Genomic DNA, 21,505 nt, shown 5'->3' with positions numbered 1-21,505 from the left:
CAAAAATCACATAACATACCCATAACAAACCCAAGCTTTTAAAGAACAAAAACTTCATTATTTGAAGACAAAGAGCTTTTTATACCCGAAAAATGAAAAAAAAACAACGAACCTAGGGCTTTATTTTGTGGATTGCAACTTCACTTTTTTTGGGCTGAGATTCGGAATGCTCCTCCGACGAATTTTTTGAGGGGGGGGTAGAGACAGAGAAGATCTGGAGTGGACGAGAGAGAGAGAAGAGATGGACGAAGGAGATAGAGAGTGACTGAGAACTAATAAATGCAAAGACGAAAATTTTATTTATGTCTTTATTTCGGCAAATGGGTGAGTGAAGATACATTTGTTAAGAAAATAGATAGTGAAGGGAAAACTTGAATTTTTACACATGTGATGGTGGCATTTTGGGCCAAATTAGGCTTTTGGTGGAAAGTGGGAAATTGTTATCAAATTGGTGGCAAATGGGGCAATTTCTCTAATAGTTTTTGAAAATTTCGCTAATTGATTTTCATCCCCGTTTACAAAACATGAAATTGTCACAATGGATGGATCATATTTTTCACTCATTGAATCAGGTTTGTATATTTCATAGTCATCTAATAGATTTTTGTTTAAATTCTTGTCACACCGATTTATGTTTTTTTTTTTGCAGTCAAATTGTTTGAGCGTCATTGCTTTGAATTTAGAAAGCACCGTTGTAAATTTGTAATCAGAAAGTAAATAATACTGGTTTATAAATTGTATTATATGATGAGCATGATTTGAAGAACTTTCCTATGAATTTTAACATCAATGTCAATAATGTTTTTATGCGTAAAGATGTTCTTTAATCTGCCATTGGTATAATTGCAGTTCGAAACAATTTTGAATTAAGGCTTCTGGGTCATTAGGTCATATGTTAAAGAACATACTTGTTATGGACAATCCATAGTGCAAAAAATAAGCACGCTTCTTCTGTGCTTATTAGCAAATGTGTCAAAGATGATTTCAGGGGTTCATTGGCAAATCAAATCACACCTATGGGTGTTGCTGAAATAAAATGAGGACTCATTTCAAGGTTGAAGTAACATATTACAGAACATGGAATGGTTGTAAAAATGCGCTGAAGGATCTTCGTGGGGATTTTGAAGAGTCTTATAATCATTTACCAATAGTGGGTGAAATGATAAGAGAGAAAAACCCATGTAATCATGCTTGTTTAACTTTTTACATTGTAAATTATTTTAACAATTACAATTTAAGTACACTTATTTAACTGTTATTATTGTAACATTTACAGTTTATGTACACTTCTTTAACTGTTATTTACTGAATAATAATATAAATAATTGTAACATTTAACAATAAATTTGCACTTATTTAATTGTTATTTACTGATAAGTTTGTATACCGTGACTGACACTGAACCTGATGAGACTTTTAAGTACTTCTTCCTTGCTTTGGTGCTTCGATTCACGGATTTTAATTATGCATGCCGGTAATATCCGTAGATGTATTTTCTTAAAGGAAAATCTCATGGTACCTTACTATTGGCTACCGCTCAAGATGGGGACAATCATTTTTTTCCCTTAGCTTTTAGTATTGTGGATTCCGAAAAATGACAAATATAGGTTGTGGTTTATGATGCATATTAGAGTTGTATATGGTGTCAGAAAAGAATTATTCATTGTTTTGGAAAGGCACAAATCTATTCAAAAGGCAGTTAACAAAGTGTTTCCGGAAGCCAAATTTGCTATATGCATGCAATATTTGTGGCAAAATGTGAAAATTTGATAAAACCTACATTTAGCCTCTTTTTTTTATAGATGTGCAAATGCTTACACGTCGTATTCGGAGTTGTAATTGAAAGACCACTTCATCATTCGAGGTATGCGAAACATGGTATTATGGGATGTGAACCCTTGGGCTTCAAGATCGGGTATAACTTCATATGCCCATGCGAGCAATGGATGTAGGAATCCCTCGATATTGAATCCAGTTTTGTCCGCTGCTAGCTTTTCGACTTATTTAATGATTGACACAATGCATTGATGTTGACTCTGCCCCACGGATATTGTTTGAATAGCTCAGTGTCAATTTCCATTTTTAGGTGGTCATTCGGTATCTTTGATTGGCGCTCCCTTCGTAAAATCATCGTTTCTAGAATAACAGATTTACTAGTGCTACTTTTTCTTCATTTGTTTTAGCAAACTTGCTGTTTAGGATCCCAAGCAAGAATTGGGCACATTGAGTACCTTTCACTTTGAAGTATTCATCCTTAAGAGGATTATCAGAACATAGCACATCCTGAATTCGCGGAACTAGGTCGCAGTTTAGACCTGTCAAAAAATTGAACTTACATTAACATAAATGTGAATACAATATGATATGAGAGAGATTCACCCATGCAATCGAAACCCATAAACCCTTTTCGCTTAAGTCGGAATTTTTTTTTACAATCAGTAAAAACAAGTTTCAAAATCACAAATATATAGTAAAAAACCTCATTAAGCATGTAAATACAATTAAAACTCGTACCTCTCGTCGACAGTTTTTCTTCACATCTTCATTCGCCGGTCTTAGGGTTTTCTCTCGCGTTCCTCTCTTTTTTTTAAGTGAATAAATGTTGCGTGTGTTTATTATTATACCATGCTCATCAATTATCCTTCGATTTCCGCGATTCCCAATTAATGCCAAATATTTGATTTTTTTCTTACCAAACTCGGCGAAAATAATAGCCGAGAATGTTGTTTGGTATTTATGTCTTTTTGAGCGTCGTTAATAAGTTGAGGTGGATATTTACAGAAAATTGACAAAATGTTGCTATTATACAAAACGCTATAAGTCATATGCTACATACCTAAAAGACCCTTAAGAAAATTATGAATTATTAGAATGAATAATTGTGAGCTAAAGATTATACTTGTAGAAATAGTTGGAAGTAACCATTTTCGTAATTTTTTTTCAATATTAGCAGCTGAACTTTCTAATTTTCTTAAATAACCATTTTCAATAATAGTTAACCAGAGTTCTTGATCATATTTCAATAACAGTTAATTACATTTCAATAGTTGTTGATCAGATTTCAATAATTATTGACTAAATTTATGAAGCATGAGGGTTTGTAAAAAAAAAACGGTTATTGGTGAAATGTTTTAAAAATATGAGTGAAATATGAAAATTGACGCATGTTTTAGGTTAGTTATAAAATTTTTCAATTATGATTTGTAACAATTCGAATTGATACAATAATGAACCTATAAAAAAATAAATTTTACTTTAAAAATAAAGAAATTTGAAACAAGAAAAAAAAATCTCTATGTTAATAGTACAATAAATTTACTAAGTTGGTAATTTTAATTGACTTGAAAAGCCTTGAAAATCATCGGATGAAATTCGAGAATAAAAAAAACGGAGCCATAACAAAGAGAAACGAAATCTAAAAACATGCCATATAACTTTTTTTATTGCAATTATAAACTGTATCAAATAGCGAAAAAATAAGAAAACAATGAGAATGGAAACTAAATTTGTGATAATCCGTGACAAAATTATTCCAATTGATCATGGAATAAAGCTTCAAAAGAAAGATTTAATTTAAATAACATATTTAAAAGAAACAAAGATTTTGAGAATAAAACAAAAAAATAAGGAGGAATTCAAAAACGACGCCGCTGATTAGATCTTGTTGTAAATCATATAAAGACAATTTATATTTAATATAACAATCTGTGCAAGTATTTTACGATTAAGAAGCAAGCGCTCCTTATACAGATTGTGTATTACTCGGCTATAACTATAGTATAGTTTATTGGTTTCGAGACCAAAAAGAAATTTTAATAGTGTGAAAAATAAAAAAGTAATTGATACTTTGTAATCAAACAATTACTTTCTCTTCCCTTTCTTAAATGAATTTTGAATTGAAATTAAACTCGGCCCAATCTTTTACTAAAATGATTGAGCCGAATACAAGGATACTACATTTTTTTTTATATATACATAATATACAAGATTTTATTTACAAAGTATAAGAAAAAAAAAACTTTCATTGTTGTGTTGGGTTCACAAGAATTACTATGGCTTGTTAGGATTCGTGTATTCTTTCTCTATATTTATTATTTTTATAGTATATCTGGCTGTTTCGGATCATGGATTGAGTCGAATAACACACCTTCTTCTACCTATCTTGTATATTGTCCTTTTCATTCCGTATTGAAACAGTTTTATATTGTTATGATGTAAATCAGGATCCGGCTTGAAAAAAGTAATTTGCACCTCTTACTATAAATTTCATTGTTGTCGATATTGACATGTAGAATGTGACTCTATTCTTGTCCAATGAATAGCGTTTTTTTATTTTTTTTTTTATTTTGATGGAAATCAATAGGATCCATGAATATTTGATCTCTTTTTTCAACTTAGAATTAGTTTGATTCATTAGAGAGAGTATTTCAGTACGGATACGCTTATATGGAGCTTTGATAGAAGGATTCCTTTACTAACGCAATGCATCCAACTCCGTTTGTTAGAACAGCTTCTGTTAAGTCTCTACACATATCCTTTATTTATCACTTGTTTTTATAACACCAGATTTGGTTTAGGATTGCCCATTTTTAATTTCAAGGTTTCTCTGAATTTGAAAGGAGGCCTAATATATAAATGAAGGAGCCGACTTGATACGTTGGCATTATAACCACAATAAATAACTTTCGGGTTTTTTTCGTTCGTATCGTCAGAAAAGAGTGAATTGTAAATTCAAAAAAATTTCGGAGGTGAAATTTCTTTGTTTATGTATTTTCGGATTATGAGTGTGTGACTTGTAAGAATGGATCTTATAGATAGTACAGAGGTATGTCTGTGATATTGATAGAGATGATTTTATTTCGTCAGATATTCTTGTTCGTACATATCTTCTTTTTGTTTCTTTAGCCTGTAGTGAGTTACAGACAGAGTTCTCAAATCTTTGATGATTCCATCATACATGATTGAGTTGTGAAAACTTCTGGATAGGTATGCTACATCTGATACATATGAACTGAATTCTTTATGGTTAAAGAATCTCTTTCTAGTTGCTCGAGAACAATTAAGAGGTTCTCTGGAAAAAATACGGGGTTCTGCTTCTTGGGGCAACATGCTAGGGGGTGGCGGTCCCACTTATGGGGTCAAATCAATACGTTCTAAGAATAAATATTTGAATATTAATCTCATCGATATGATCGACTTCATAAGTATCATATCAAATCCCATCAATCGAATCGCTTTTTCCAGAAATACGAGACATCTAAGTCATACTATTAAAAAGACCTATTCATTGATAAGAAAAAGAAAAAAAGTGAATGGTGATTGGATTGATGATAAAATAGAATCCTGGGTCTCGAACAGTGATTCGATAGATGATAAAGACAGAGAATTCTTGGTTCAGTTCTCCGCCTTAACGATAGAAAAAAGCATTGATCAAATTCTATTGAGTCTGACTCATAATGATCAATTAGCAAAGAATGACTCTGGTTATCAAATGATTGAACAACCGACGTGTATACAACTTTTTAGTATTTGTTAGATTTAATGAAAATTCGGGATGAATTATTATAAAATTTATTTGATTTGATAGACCATGTTGATGTCGGATTCGGTCCCTTAACAATCACGAAACTATATAATATACTTGATTAATGTATTTATTTGTATTTGAGTGGATCTCAAGAATTCGTCGTATAAGAATTGAAATAAAACTTAAAATCGAAAATAAAAGGCTGATAATGAAGTAAAATGAAATAAAATATTTTATTTCAAGCTGATCGAACTGATTACAATTGGGATCGAGCTCAATTACTGTTGGGCTTGAATCGTGAGTTTGGGCCTGATTGATGAATATTAAGTGGTGAGGTTAAATCCTACCCTCACAGTCCCTCAATCTTTAAATCATCAAAGACATTTATCATACAATTTTAAAATATTTTATAATCACTTAGTCATTCTTATTCTTTCAATGAATAAATCATGGAAGAGCCATATATCATCGAGAAGATAGAAATCACGACTTTCACTTTAACTTATTGTTAACTTACATTATATTTAGGATTTTAGCTACATTAAGAGAACAATTGCGATTTTAGTGAACGATAACACTAATATTTTTCCTTAAATCCATCATCAAATATGTTGCATATTTGGAATTGTTCAAAGGATTTTGCCTCGGATATGGAATTGAGGATTATATTTTATTTCTAAAATCATGATTATAAACGAGGAGAAAAAATTGAATCCTCTAGTTCTGTTGGATTCTGCCCTATCGCATAACAAGATACTTCTTGAATCGTATAGCAAGATACTACTTGAAAGTCCTTTATCTAGTTGTAGATGGATAATAGGTTAAGAGACAATGTCATTCTCGGGTCAAGAATATTTATAAAATACTTAAATCTCCACTGAATATGACTCAACCATACTTCCTCAACTTTAACGATTAGTTAATGTGAACCTAGCTAAGGTTTCGCGATCCTTGTTGTTGATGTCAACCCTCCGTGATGGGAGCTTGTCGGGTGTTCGATGACGGAGCTCATTTTTTGGTTGTCGGCACGTGGTGCCACCCCTAGGAGACTCAGTGGCAGAGCTCGTCGATGAAGCGCTTCAGGAAGGACTCAACGACTTGTATGTGCTCATCGCGGAGAAGTCAGCGCTCAAACGCGGAGACAGTATGGTGGATTAGAGAGGATAAAGATGAAGATAAGATGATGGAGATACGTGAACATGTGAAGAGCTAAAGATATATTAGTAAGTGAGATACAAAATGAGAGAGATAATGGTATTTTAATGGCATTTCAATTAATTTGGTCATTCTATTAAATTTTAGACCGAAGGGATAATTTTATTATCAATTTTAAATTTTAGAGTTAATGGCGATATAAATACTCATTGTTTAAGAGTAGTGTCACTTAAATGCTTTCTCTTTTTTTCACGGAAGAAAATACTCTATATTCGTCTTGAGTATCTCTTTTGTCACCTCAGGGATTTATATTAACAGATATCCTACATGGCACTATTATTTCTGTTAATATATACTCCAATTTTTTTTTTTAATTCAAATTTGGTATTTATTAATTATTTAATTGATTACATTTTTACTAACTTAATAAAACACAACCTGTTGTAAAAAAAATCCTAAATCCAAAATTGACTGAACAACAACAAAAGAAGCAAAACAAAAAAAAACTAAGAAGCTAAACTTCAAAATCAAGTGTGAAGAAGAGTTTGAGAGCGGCGATGGAAGACGATGATGGAGGTGGGAACGACGACAAGTTTCTATTGGCCGAGGAAGAGTACAGATACAATGGCGATGAAGAGGAAATGCCGAACACGCAGAACACGATGAATGATTTGAACTGGTGTACTATCATCGAGGAAGTATGCTATAACGTCCAACATATTGACGAAGGCGAAGATTATGACGGCTTCATGTATGGGAGTAACAATGATAGCTTGTGCAGAGAAGAATATGATGGCTTGCGTCAGGTATGGATGGTTTCAAATTCAAGCTGGGAATGGAATTTTCATCTATTGAAAATTGAATGAATGTGCTACGAGAGGTGTTTATATAAAGGAAGATAGAGAATTCGGGTTTTTAGCAAATGATCAAAATAGACTAAGAGCTAAGTGTATAAAGGAAAGGGATGCAAATGGCTTTTGTATGCTCGGGTTCAGGGATTAGACATCAAGATTGTGAGGGTCAATACTTTAATAGACAAGCACGAGCGTGGGTCTATCTGAGTTTTTCATACTCAAATTCAAGAGTGTTCAATCTTCACAAAAATCCGAGAATGACTTGCTTCAATCTTTGCAAAAGTCCGGGAATGACTTGCCTCAATCTTCGCAAAAGTCCAAGAATGACTTGCTTCAATCTTTCGAAATTTTTGGGTCCGCCCAACTAAAATACGAATAACCACCGTCGATCTGAAAACAAAAAAATTGAAAAAAAATGAAAAAACAGACATAACCTCATTCCAGAGCGAACCTCCATCTAATTCTGCAAAAACTCAAATGAAAAAAAACTCACTTTTCGCTTATAACAACTTCTGAACCTCCTTCCGGGATTCGAAATTGTCCACGCCGTTTTCTCTGTCACTGAAACACCACAAATACAATTCAACAGCGAAATTCTCTTACTCATGCAACGATTCTTCCCAGACGATAAAGACGACCACTGCTCATCACCCATTTCCGAGAAGCAATCAACAAAGAAGAAAAAACTACGCAAAAAAGAAAGAATGAGTATAGTCCCTAATTCTATGGAATTATGGGCTTTTAGAGTGTGTTTGGTTGTGGGTAATGTTAATCGCATTCACAGAAATCTTAAAGATTATATTGTTTGGTGTGAATTAATGTTAAAAATATTCCCAGTAATGTGATTAATTAAATAATGAGATATCTTAAAATATGGTAATTCTAATAGCACCAAATAGGTGTTATTCATATAACAATCTCATGTGAATCTTGTTTATTATTTTTTTTATACGTATGCGTTTTTACGTACATATTTAGTTATTTTTTTCTTTTCAGACGTACATGTTTTGTTTAAAATACATACATATGATATATTATATTATAAATATTATATGATATTAGATATTATATTATATTTTATACATAGATATATGTATATATCATATATTATATGATATACGTGAATATATATAATATGATTATATTATATTTTTATATATATTATATGATATTGGATATAATATTATATTTTATATTATATATATGATATACCTAGATATATATATATATATATATATATATATATATTATATGATATACAATACTAATGTATACATAGTAGTTATTATATTATATACGGAGTTATATATATTATACATGATATTATTTGAAAATATCGTGATAGTACCTAGATGCTAACTATGAATTATATTACATATATTACTGATAGTTAAATTATATATAATATTATTTTGTATTAGTATTATAGGTCTTTAATAAATAAATTCTTATTTAATTATCTTTACTTGAATAGCTTTTTCTTAAATAATTATGTACGATAAATTTGTCTGGTTTATTGTCATTTTTTTTGTGGTACAAATTTTCATTTTTTATTATTTCGTCTCATACTTATTGTATGAGAAGGGATAAAAACTTCAACCCCCATAAATCTAATTAGTCAAAATAAAAAAATACATAGAATCGTTTTATACGTTAGCTGATAAGTACATGTTAAAATTATTATGATGATATTGAAAAAAATATCGGGCAGTAAAATAAGATAATGCTTATATGTGGACGGGCTAGGTATCTATTTAGAAAAATAGCCAATTTATTATAATAACATTTCAATATTCCAATAATATGATTATTATTATTAATTGTCATAGTGAATAATATTAACTGTCATCTCCGCCGTCTCCGGCGACGAAATATGAGTTTCATCAAAGTTTCAAACGCTAAAATTTCAACCCAAGCTTCAGATCCGAACGCCGCTGTTAACTGAATTACCTCAAACGTTGCTCCATTCTCCGACGAAGTCTCGTTCGTCTACGTCGAAACGAGGTCTTGACATTCGGTGACGAGGCTCTCAAATCTTATCTTCTTTCGGGGATTTCAAGACTGGACTTGTGACCTTCAAACGGTCGGGTCGGTGCAGCCGCGAGACTCGTTGACGTTCGAGATCATTTCCGGAGGAGGATCATCACGGTTAATCGAATTAACATTCACAGTTAATCCGATTAACTATCACAGTTAATATGGAGAATTGGACTTGCGACTTTCGAACGGCCGGATCGGCGAATGACGAGGCTCGCCGATGTTTGAAATTGTTTTCAGAAGAGGTACATCACAGTTAATCAGATTAACCGTGATAGTTAATTGAGATTAACTGTGACAGTTAATCGGATTAACTGTGAGATGAAAAACCCTAAAACATGAAATTGCACCTCCACCGCCATGCGCGTTGGCTCCGCCTCCGCCGTCTTCGAGTTCGACACGCGATTCAACCCGAAATTTGGCTACCTGAATGAAAATCACGTCGGAATCAACATCGGAACCACCGGTGAGGAGAACTGGTGCGAGCTTCTCCGGAAGGGACACGAGGCGGTGACGATCGAGTCTGAAGCTTCTTCTTCGGCACAGGCGACAGTGAGTCTCTGGCAAAGATCCGGAGGATCGCAGAGCAAGATTGTGGTATGCTGTGGTGTTTGGGTCTGGGTGTTTGGGTGTAGATGTGGTGACAGAAGGGTATTTTTGGGATTTTAATCAATGTTGGCTATCTTTTAAAATAAATTGATAGTTTGACTATTATTTTAATCTCCCCTCTTAATCGAGGTTAGATACTAATAAATCTCTTTATATTTTTAATATTGTTTTATTTTTTTATTGTTCAGAATCATTTATTTATATTTTTTTTATCAAGTCTAATGATTATTTTATTTTTATTTTTATCTATTTATAAGAGGTTTATTATTTTGAATTTTTATTAAATGTTATTTTACTTTGTCAAACCAAATACAAATCTTCTTAAAATATTAATTTTAGAACCAAAGACTATAATCTTGCATTACTGAAAATCTAATTACTTTAATCACATTCTCAGGAATGTGATTATACTGCATTACTTCAACCAAACACACCCTTAAAGTCAAACCTACTTAGTTTGTTATGTTTTAATTATTTTATGTATAAATTAATTCGCTTTTTTAGTTTAAAACATTTATGTTTCTCATTTCGACAATGCCACATGGACATCTTTTAATTTAAACTCCTGAGATAGTAAGTAACGAAGATACTCAAAACTAACCTCGAGTATTTTTTTTTGTCAAACAAAACATTTAAGTGACGCTGCGCTGAAACTGAATATTTAAGCCGCTAATAACTCTAAAATTTCAAGTAAATATTTGATGCGATTAAAAATAGAATAACTATTTTTCATCAAATTTATACAATTAATCCTTGAATTTACAATATTTTTAAAACTTTATACAATGCCTTGGAATTTTAGTTAATTGATCTTGATTGCGTTGACATTTTTTTTGGGTCCATTTATGTTAGGCTAGGAGAATAAGTGGTAAATGGAAATTGATATATTTTGATGATGCCACGAATTTATTAAACTAAAATAGTTTTGCGCAATATTAAACGATTGTGCAATATTTTGCGCAAGAAAATAGTTTTGTGTAAATTATCTCTTCCTGGATATTGGAAGGAAATAGAAATTCTACTTCCGTTATTGTGCCTTTAATTGTTTAACAGAAATAGTATTTTCGTTAGGCAATTTCTTGCCTTCCATTGCTTAAGGAAAGTGAAGTTTCCGATAGACTTAATGAAAATCGGCATAACGGATAATCGGCATTTCCGTTAATTTTCATGATGTAATAAAAAATTAAAAAAATCAATTTTAAATAGTAAATGAAAGGGATTCAAATGTTAAAATTTAAAAAGAAGCTACTTATATGTAAAATGAATTGCATATCTATCAATAACTTTGTTTTTTTAAAAACAGGTAAAAACATTACAACAAGATTATGAGTAAAACATTACAATAAGACTACACATCATTAATAGTCACATTTTGAAGGTTTTTTTTTTTTTTTTTTATCAAAAAGATCAATGTTCACAAATGTTTCTTGAAAACGTTGTTCGTGTTGACACCAATCTTTGTAAACGGCGAGTGTCTCGACCATTTTAGGTTTCAAATTCTGTCTTTGATAGTCAATGATGCGATCCGAGCCACTAAATACGGACCTAGACGACATTGTTGAAATCGAGATTGAATGTACATCTCGGGTCATCTTGGATAATATCGAAAATATGCTTTCGTGTTGCCGCCACCTTGCCAGCAAGTTGAGGTCCTCGTGGTTCATGGAAGCAGATTGTTGAGAGTTGCATAACGCGATCTCGTCGTGTTTAGACGTCTCTTAAGTGGTTGAGGGATGTGGTGACGATCTTGGAGATGAAGTTTAACCTCGAGAATAATGAGCTATATCTTGGAACATTCATTTACTTATTGATGAGTGTCAGGGTGGACTCGGCACGGGACAAGTTGGAATTTTTCATTGGTAAAATCTGAAAAAGGAGTAAAACTCTTCCACGACCCTAGTATGATCATGTGCCACAGAATCTTATCAAGGATGACATTTTGACTACTGTAAAAATGTAAGATAACTCCCAAATTTTATTCGGGGGTCTAGAATGCATGCAAAACCATACAAGTAAGGAAGTCCCATGAGTAGAAGAGTCGGCTTTGATGAGCTTCCCACATTTGCTACATAGACCCATTCTTTCCTTCGTCATCGTGGATCTCCTAGAAGTATTTCCACATTTCATAACGTGGTTTTCTTTTCTTCTTTGGTTGTTGAGCTTTTGAGTTTTCTTGGTCCTCGAGATTTGGAAGATCTTGTTGTGGAAGAGATGACTTGCGTTGAGGTGATGGAGGAGGTGACTCGTGGCGAGATGGTAGAGGAGGTGACTTATGTTGAGGTGGTGGAAGAGGCGATTGGTATTGAAATCTACAAAGTTCTTGATATACGAGGTAAGAGTCTTCGTGTGGGTGTTGGTGACAGCTAGAAGGTTGGTCATGAACAAGGTTTAAAATATCGATACCGATACCCATACCGATGTTCTGATTTTACGGATATATAGAGTATCGACGGATATTCTATAACAATTTTAATACCGACTACCGATTATATCGGTGATATATCAATTACCGACGCATATATTGACAAAAATCTTATAACAAAATATAATAAAATATGTACCACTATTTATATTTTTAAATTTATAATAAAACAATCAAATTTAAAATATACATATAATTTTTTTCTTATAGATATACATTATTAATATTTACATTACTTTCTCAATATAAAAAAATGTAATAAAATAATTTTTTTCCAAAGAAATTGTAATATTTTTTTACTACATTACAAATATTCTTTAAAATAATAAAAAAGAATAGTATTATATATTTAATTATTTAGTCTATTAGTATAGATATTATATATATATACACGTTATTTGTCATATATATATATATTTATATGTATTATAAAATATTAATAAGGAAATATTGATAATATCATTATACAAAGTAAAATTAATAAGTAAAAGATATAAATAATAAATTAAAAAATAAAGAAAAAAATAAAATAAAAAACAAATAATAAATTGTTTATTTTCTTTTATTAAAAAAATTCAAATTTGGACGATATTTAATTGATATTTTTCGATATTTTGAATTTTTTTAACTAATAAAAAATATCGGTATTTTGTCGATATATCATCGATATTATAATGATATTTATAAAACGATAACGATTATAGTTGATATTTTACCGAAGCTCTTCAAAAAACGATATATCGGTGATATATCACCGATATATCTTGATATTTTGAACATTGGTCATGAATATGACGATGAGGTGGATGTTGTGTATAACATTGTAATTGAATTGGACGAGGAGGAGGTGGATGTCGTTGTGAAAGAAATTGTGGAGATATTATGATTGATAAGGGGAGATCGGGGCGAATTGAGCTAATTCTAGAGGGACATTTGGAGGATGCCATTTTGGTGGTTGGTATTTGGTGTTTTCGTAATTGGGAATTTGAGAAAGGTTTAGCCAATTTTGTGGAAATTGGTGTGGTGGAGAGGGTTGTTGAACTTCTTCGTGTTGCTCATCGTGTTGTTGTGATTGTGACAGTATGTGAGTGCGACTAGAACTTCGACATGATTCACGTGAATCTTGACGAGAACCTCGGTGAGATGATGATTCGCTAAACATTTCAAAAACAAAATCAAAACAGTATAATATAAAATTTATTAAAAATTTAAGTATATAATATTAATCAAAACTATATATTATAAATTTTATAAGAACTTAAGTATATAATACTAATAAAATAATACAATATAATTTTTTTATAGATAATAACTAAAAAACTTTAATTTTAAAATTTTTACTAGAATATCATTTTTTTATAGATAATAACTATAAAACTATAATTTTAAAACTACAATTTAAAAAATTTAACTATATAATATGTTATTATAAATCAAAGCTATTAATAAAAATTAAACATATAATAAAAATTTAAATAATATAAACTTAAGTATGTAAAATATATATCAAAATGTGTTGTGTATAGAAAGTTTGTAAAGAGAAATGTAAATTGTAGAAAGATTTGAGAGAGTTGAGAATGTGATTTGTTGTGAAAATTGAATGAAAACCGAGTGTATTTTTATTGTAAAATGAAAGAGGGATTAAAGTGTAAAAATCTTGTTAATTTTTGACCTCAAATAGCTACAAAAGGACAATTTTTTTTTTTTTTTTTTTTCCAGCCAATGATGTTCAAACGGTAACAAAATGAGCGGTTGAGATTGCATTTTTAAAACAAACCCAAACATAACAATAACGTTCAAAATCAAACGGTAACAATTCACTATCACTTTCACCTACCATGCATGCCACTTCCGATATTTGGCGGAAGTCTTTTTTTCCATTTTCGAGTCAGACGGAAATCGACACTTTCGTAAGCAATATCATGACATTCGGTAGGCTTCCTTCGTTGCCTTCCGGGCCAAATGACGGGATGAACCTAGATTATAGTTTTTATTTAAGGGATTTTTCTCGGTAACCGTAAATAATATATGTGAAATACAGAATAGTGAAACGCCACTATGAGGGTTTTATGGGAAACTTCATCCTTTAAAAGCGTATAAACTCGACACTTGTCAAAAAGTACAATTTACTTCCCATTTAACTCTCCTTTTTACCGCCAGAAAAATACCCCCAAAAAATCACCGCTCTTATTTGGCGCCAAAATTCATCCCCATATATATAAGCCAACACACCAATTAGTTTCTCAGTTCACTGCTCTCTCTCTCTCTCTCTCTCTCTCTCTCTCTCTCTCTTTTTGGTCGTAAACATTACAGAGAAGCTCTCAAAATCTCCAAAACCCTAATTCCCGCTTCCTGAATCTTTATCTTTCCGGTAATCATCGACACCAACAATGGAGACCGATCATTGGAGAAAAGAGGAAGAGGGGATCGACAAATCATCTTTTTCCGTTTCGATGGACAATTCTGAACAGGCAATCAAGCTCGGAGTCCATGGCACTCCGTTGCCGGAGACAGTTAACAAGACGAAAACCAGCACAGGTGCCCGGATTTCAGCGCCGGTAGAGGCATTGTCAGTGAAGACCGGAAAAGAAACGGAGGTTGAAAAATCTCATGAGGTAAGAGTAGATTCAGGTTCAAGAATATTTTTTTGGATGAAAATAAGATCAAGATTCTAGATTTGTGATGACTGAGAAACATTTTCTGTCTAAGGTGAAAGAAGAGCCCGCGGCTCTGGCCGAGGAGTCTCTGGAAGTGGAGTGCCTGCAATTTGAGGCGAGATCAGTGTCAGAGATTAGGCAATTTAAAGGTAACGAGTTTCGCTGTGGTTCGAATATAGTGGTGAAGGTCAAAGACGAGCCTGATGTTGATCCGATAGAAGAGGAGTGTACCCGATTGGAGGCAAAATTAGCGGCAGAATTCAAGCAATGTGAAGGTAATGAGTCTCCTCTTGGGTCGAATTTGATGATGAAAGTTAATGAAGAGCCTGTTGCTGGCTTGGACGATCGAGTGAAAAGCAAAGATGAATGTGTGAAAAAGCAAGTTGCACCGGAAGAACCGATTGATGCCGAGCCGATAAGTTGGTCTCAGGCTATTGTGCCGGTTAGCAGTGACCCCATTGAAGCAGTACCGGTTAGTTCTTTGAGACCAGTCGGTCAGAATGCTGATACGGTGAAGGAAAAACTGCCCAGCGAGGTGTTAAAATCACAGTTCCTAAACAAGTTCAACCGAATTCCTGCTAGACAAGGGCACAGTTCACAGAACCTGGCTTCAGATTCAAAGAAGAGAAGGACTGAGTGTCAAAGTCAAATGACTTGTTCGATCCCAGTGGAGGATGGGGAATTTCCTGAAGACCCAGAGTGGTTTTTGGTGGGAAGAATGGTGGTTAGCGCTGTTTCAACCACCAAAGGAAGGAAATTGGCGGACAACGAGATTGTCCATTTCTCTTTTCCTTCGAATTTGAGATGGAATGCACACTGGATCGTTCGCTTCTCAACTAAACGCTTTGGAGAGGTATTTGTCTTTCTTTTTTCCGCTTGTAATCTGATTGTGAATTTACAAAAAACCTTATGCGGTTAACTTTCGCAGGGACTTGTTTCTAATGTCTGAACTTGTTACTTGTTTATGTTACTTAAAACTGATTATTGTTCAATCTCAAGTTACTTAATTACAAAGAAGCTCTGAAATTGTTTATATAATGTGTTCAAACTCTTAGATTGGTCGGCTTCCGATGGACTGGGGAAAGTGTGTTGTACCTCTTGTGAATTCTGGTAAAGTCAGGTTTTTTGGGCGTTGTGTTGCTGCCCCAACATCCCTTCACATAATGCAAGATATCATCTTATATTTAAGGTAAAGTTGCAATTTTTTCTATGTTTGTGCATTTGTTTCACCACCCTGATTACTTATTGAACGACTCTGCAGTTTCTACATTCACCGCTCTATATTTATAGAGGATGATAAGTCTTCCTGGGGTTGGAAGCTGGAAGCCAGGAACATCGATTCCACTATTTATCCTCTCATCAATCTGTTCAAATTGATGAAAATCAAACCTTATCAGAAGGTAACCGCTTATTACTCGATCTAGCTGAATCAACGTTTTAGTTTGACAAAAACAAATGTAAATCACTAATGTCCTTAAATTTTTCTGTGCAGGCAGAGTTTACCCCGGAAGAACTTGATTCTCGGAAACGTCTTCTAAATCTCGAAGTATGTAACACATTTGTTTTGGAAGTAATGGTTAGATATTTCGATTAAAAAAAAGAAGAAGTAATGGTTAGATACATTACATCACAAAGCATGTTTAAAAATATTAAAAAAAAAATAGCAGGCTGAACCAGATGAAGCCTCGGCAATGCTGCCAATTGTGAAAAGAAGAAAAGGTTGCCAGCAGTATCCAGAGCAAACCAAGGATGAGCAAGCTGTATCCGAATCGTCACTGAATAAGCTTGTTGGTGCAGCTGAGGCGTATAATTTGGACGTACGCAAAGTTCCAGCGCACACTGTTTCATTTCTAATCATTTGCCTCAATGGACTTGAAAGTTCAGTGTCTACTATGGCTCTTTTTTGGTGTGCAGGAAATGGAACCCCCGGGGACTCTCACATGTGACCTAAGGTCATACCAGAAGCAAGCGCTTCATTGGATGTCGGAGCTTGAGAAGGGAATCGATGTTGAGAAAGCTGCTAAGACTCTTCATCCTTGCTGGGCAGCCTATCGCATAACTGATCCGTATGTAATCTTATTAATAAAAAAGAAAAGAAATAAACTGTTATTACTTGTCAAATCCATGTATTTTCAGTTTTTGACAAACACACTTGATTATGAGCAGGAGAGCCTCCTCAATATATGTGAACCTCTTCTCAGGGGAAGCAACTACCAAGTTTCCAGCTGCAACACAGATGGCAAGAGGAGGAGTAAGTGCTCTATTTTGGTGCTTCGTTCGTTAGTATTTTTGTTGTATAACACAAGCTCTCATTTGTGTATTGGTTATGGTGATTAAAATTCTATTCTAACTTGAATTCTGTAATTGTAGATCCTAGCAGATGCGATGGGGCTTGGGAAAACTGTGATGACAATCGCTCTGATACTTAAAAATAAGGGACGAGGCTGCCCTGATAACTCAGGATCTTCTGCAGCGAGTAGTAAAGCAAAGGGTGGTACCCTTATCGTTTGTCCAATGGCTTTGTTGGGACAATGGAAGGTAGCAACAATTTAATGATTAAACAAATATTTCAGTTGAGGATTTAACATATCACTAACGCTCTCATGAAACTCTAGGACGAGCTCGAAAACCATTCAGAGCCAGAGAGCATTTCGATCTTCGTTCATTATGGTGGGGGAAGATCCAATAACCCCAGAGTGATTGCAGATCCTGATGTTGTCTTAACAACATATGGGGTCTTAGCTGAAACGTATAAACGTGTAAGGATTATCCTCAATTTTTTTTTATTTGCTTTTCCACTAAAATGTAATTGATCTTTATGAAATCAAATGTTAAAACATCTTAAACTCAGGAAGGAGAGGAGAGCATTTTCCACAAAGTAGAGTGGTACAGAGTGGTGCTAGACGAAGCTCATACAATTAAATCATGGAAGACTCAAGGTGCTCAGGCTACTTTTACGCTGTCTTCACATTGCAGGTGGTGTCTTACAGGAACCCCTATCCAGGTTTTCCATTTAACCATTTCTTAAACCATAGTACATTTTACTCTTGATATTCATTCTATCAGGTATAATTTATTTAGAGGTCTTGTTTCCTGCTCTATTTGATGACTCAGTAAATTTGGTGCAGAATAATCTGGAGGATATCTACAGCCTTCTTTGCTTTTTGCATGTTGAACCATGGTGCAACTGGGCATGGTATGATAAAACATATAAGATGATCGTATATATATGTTTTCCCTGTAGGGCACCTTGGAGCCTGTAAATTCGGTCATTCATTTCACAATTTTTAATTTTACAGGTGGAACAAGTTGATTCAAAAGCCGTATGATAACGGAGACCCTAGAGGTTTGCGCTTGATAAAGGCTATTTTGAGGCCGCTTATGTTGAGAAGAACAAAGGAGTCGAAAGATAAAGAAGGAAGGTAAAAACTATTTGCATTCTCAGTCGCAAACTCTACAATATCCTGTTACCCTCTTAAATCTGTTTTCGCAACTCATCGTATTTCATGTCTAATAAAATTCGATCTAGGCCCATACTAGTACTCCCTCCCACTGACATTCAAATCATCGAGTGCGAACAATCCGATGCAGAACAAGATTTTTATGATGCCCTGTTCAAAAGATCTAAGGTGAGTATAAAATATTCTATTATTTTTTTGAACATAATCTCGAAGCTTTACTTCAAAATTCAGCCTTTATAATCCATTGCTTTTAATCGTCAATTGTTGGAATGAACAGGTCCAATTCGATCAGTTTGTGGCCCAAGGCAAGGTCTTGCACAACTACGCCAGCATCCTCGAGCTGCTTTTGCGGCTGAGGCAGTGTTGCAACCACCCATTCCTAGTCATGAGGTGAAAAAAGCAATAACCAATCCCGTTTTCGAAATGACATTTTCATGTATATACATGGCTCTGAAACTGAAACAATGCAGCCGAGCCGACTCTCAAAAGTTTGCGGACCTAAACAAGCTCTCCAAAAAATTCCTCGAAGCCAATTCCGAAGATGATCCCAATCCCCCGAACGCCCCCACCAAAGCATATGTTGAAGAGGTGGTTGATGGAATACGCAGTGGCAAGAATTCAGAGTGTCCCATTTGCTTGGAGTCCGCAGACGACCCAGTGCTAACTCCATGTGCCCACAGGATGTGCAGAGAGTGTCTTCTCTCGAGCTGGCGGACCCCACAAGCCGGGATATGCCCGATTTGCCGCCAAATCCTCCGAAAACATGACCTCATAAGTTGCCCCACGGAGAGCCGATTCCACGTAGATGTAGAGAAGAACTGGAAGGAATCGTCGAAGATTTCAAGCCTCTTTGAGTGTTTGGAGCGGATTCGGGATTCGAGTTCAGGAGAGAAGAGCATTGTGTTCAGTCAATGGACTACTTTTCTTGACCTTCTTGAGATTCCCCTGAAGAGGCGTAAATTCGGGTATCTAAGATACGATGGTAGTTTGTCTCAGGCGAATAGAGACAACGTCTTGCACGAGTTCAATCACACCAATCAAAAGATGGTAAAAAAACAAAACAAAACATTCCGAGTAAAAGCCTTTTAACCATGGATGAGTATGTGCTGTCTGTCTTTTTCAGGTATTGTTAATGTCTTTGAGAGCTGGTGGTGTAGGCTTGAATTTAACTGCAGCATCAAGTGTGTTTTTGATGGTACATTTTCTCTCTCAATTATGGTTTTTTTTTTTTTTTTTCAATGATTATATGTAACTGCGATTTGGCCACTCATGAGTACAAGAACAAAATACAACGATACTTGTGTTTTTCCATATTCAGGATCCATGGTGGAATCCAGCAGTTGAAGAGCAAGCAATCATGCGAATTCACCGAATTGGTCAAAAGAGAACGGTCTCTGTGCGTAGATTCATTGTCAAGGTAATGATTTTCTTTTGATCATTAAAAGATAAATATATCTGCTAATCGAATTCCAGGCAGTTGGTGAGCTGGGTCATATTTTACCCTTAAACTGTAAATCTCAGTGGAATTTTAGGCTTAATTAGTATTGCAGATCCAACTCTATAACTTGGTTTTATAATTATAAAAGTTTGGTGTAATGAAATGGTCTAATGCATACACCACAGTATTATCAACCACCTAAGACTATTTCTCAAATAAAAAACTACATCAATTTTAAAACATAAAAACATCATGAAATATTGGACCAATAGAGATGCCATCTTACGTGTCACAGGCATGACATAACTAGTCAAAGTTGTAATTCAAATAGAGAATAAAAAGGGGAAAAAAAGCGTAAAAGGAGAGGATTTGATTTCTATCTTCATCATAAAGCAGCACCTAGTTTTTTCATTTATTTTGAGGACTAAAAGAACAGCTGACTTTATTCCAGTTGGTGTAGTCGCTATGCCTATCACTTTTGCAAGACAATGAACTAACTCTTGTTCGAGTCCCACAGGACTTAAGAAGTGTTTAACACTTTTATTTTTAATCAGTTGAACAACTAACAAATTTTATGATTTTATGTATAAAATAAATAAAATACAGGACACTGTAGAGGAACGAATGCAACAAGTACAGGCAAGGAAGCAGAGAATGATCTCTGGTGCTCTAACTGATGAGGAAGTCCGATCTGCTAGGATTGAAGAGCTTAAAATGCTCTTCAGATAAAACATCCAATTCTCTCTTATAATTATAATTTTCAGAAACCAACCGGCTAAATATTAGATTTCGCACCTCGCTTTTTTTGGGTTAGTAAGGAAATATAATTGTAGTTGTAATTTTTGGGACACATTTTGGGTTATGCACATGTGCTTGTTGTACAGCTGGGTTATTTATTTGCACATCTAAGGGTGTCTTTCCTTTTTATTGTTCTACTTTTAGGAGAGCGCCCAATTTTGTAAATTTTGGCATATTTCCAAAGTGGTATTTAAAGATGAAACGTCATTTTAATATTTTGTTATCACTTTCGGTTAATTTTTTACTCTTATTTTTCTGTAAAGTTTACACCCAGTTCAATTTTTTATTCATTGATATTGAATTAAAACTAAATTAAAGTTAGTAATATGTATCTATCTTGTAGTTTTAATTTTTTTTTATAAATGATAAATAAAAAATCATAAAAAACAGATGAAATAGTTTACTTGGATTAATTTTTAGTTAAACGGTCAACTCAACACATTACATTATCTCTTGGCACACATTTATCACCATAGAAGCAATAAATATTTCTGAGACAGGATAAATTTGTGTAACTTCGTCATTACATAATTCTTGTCTAGTCTGA

At 33.7% G+C, this 21,505-nt stretch overlaps 1 protein-coding gene across 2 annotated transcripts; it reads left to right on the top strand.

Moving 5' to 3' along the window:
- Positions 1 to 14,868: 14,868 nt before the first annotated feature.
- Positions 14,869 to 21,224, top strand: LOC149393374 (Helicase protein with RING/U-box domain-containing protein). 2 transcript variants are annotated; one of them, XM_089617522.1, is made up of 19 exons: positions 14,869 to 15,219; positions 15,314 to 16,114; positions 16,317 to 16,450; positions 16,523 to 16,661; positions 16,754 to 16,807; positions 16,929 to 17,078; positions 17,176 to 17,327; positions 17,428 to 17,512; positions 17,632 to 17,799; positions 17,877 to 18,020; positions 18,113 to 18,265; positions 18,390 to 18,457; positions 18,561 to 18,683; positions 18,791 to 18,890; positions 19,000 to 19,112; positions 19,193 to 19,769; positions 19,846 to 19,917; positions 20,041 to 20,139; positions 20,767 to 21,224. In XM_089617522.1, exons 1-19 carry the CDS (start codon positions 14,995 to 14,997, stop codon positions 20,887 to 20,889), a joined length of 3,480 nt encoding a protein of 1,159 aa, XP_089473648.1. In that variant the 5' UTR covers positions 14,869 to 14,994; the 3' UTR covers positions 20,890 to 21,224. The 2 variants fall into 2 exon arrangements, with proteins under 2 accessions (XP_089473648.1, XP_089473647.1); XM_089617521.1 differs by having other exon boundaries at positions 16,926 to 17,078.
- Positions 21,225 to 21,505: the final 281 nt, after the last annotated feature.

The sequence above is a fragment of the Urtica dioica genome, chromosome 6 (assembly GCF_054948205.1).
Source record: "Urtica dioica subsp. dioica isolate 48M chromosome 6, U.dioica_male_clone48M_v1_H2, whole genome shotgun sequence".
In the NCBI taxonomy this organism is placed as follows: Eukaryota; Viridiplantae; Streptophyta; class Magnoliopsida; order Rosales; family Urticaceae; genus Urtica; species Urtica dioica.
Note: the sequence above shows the minus strand (reverse complement) of the source record. Positions and strands in the feature narration are given on the sequence as shown.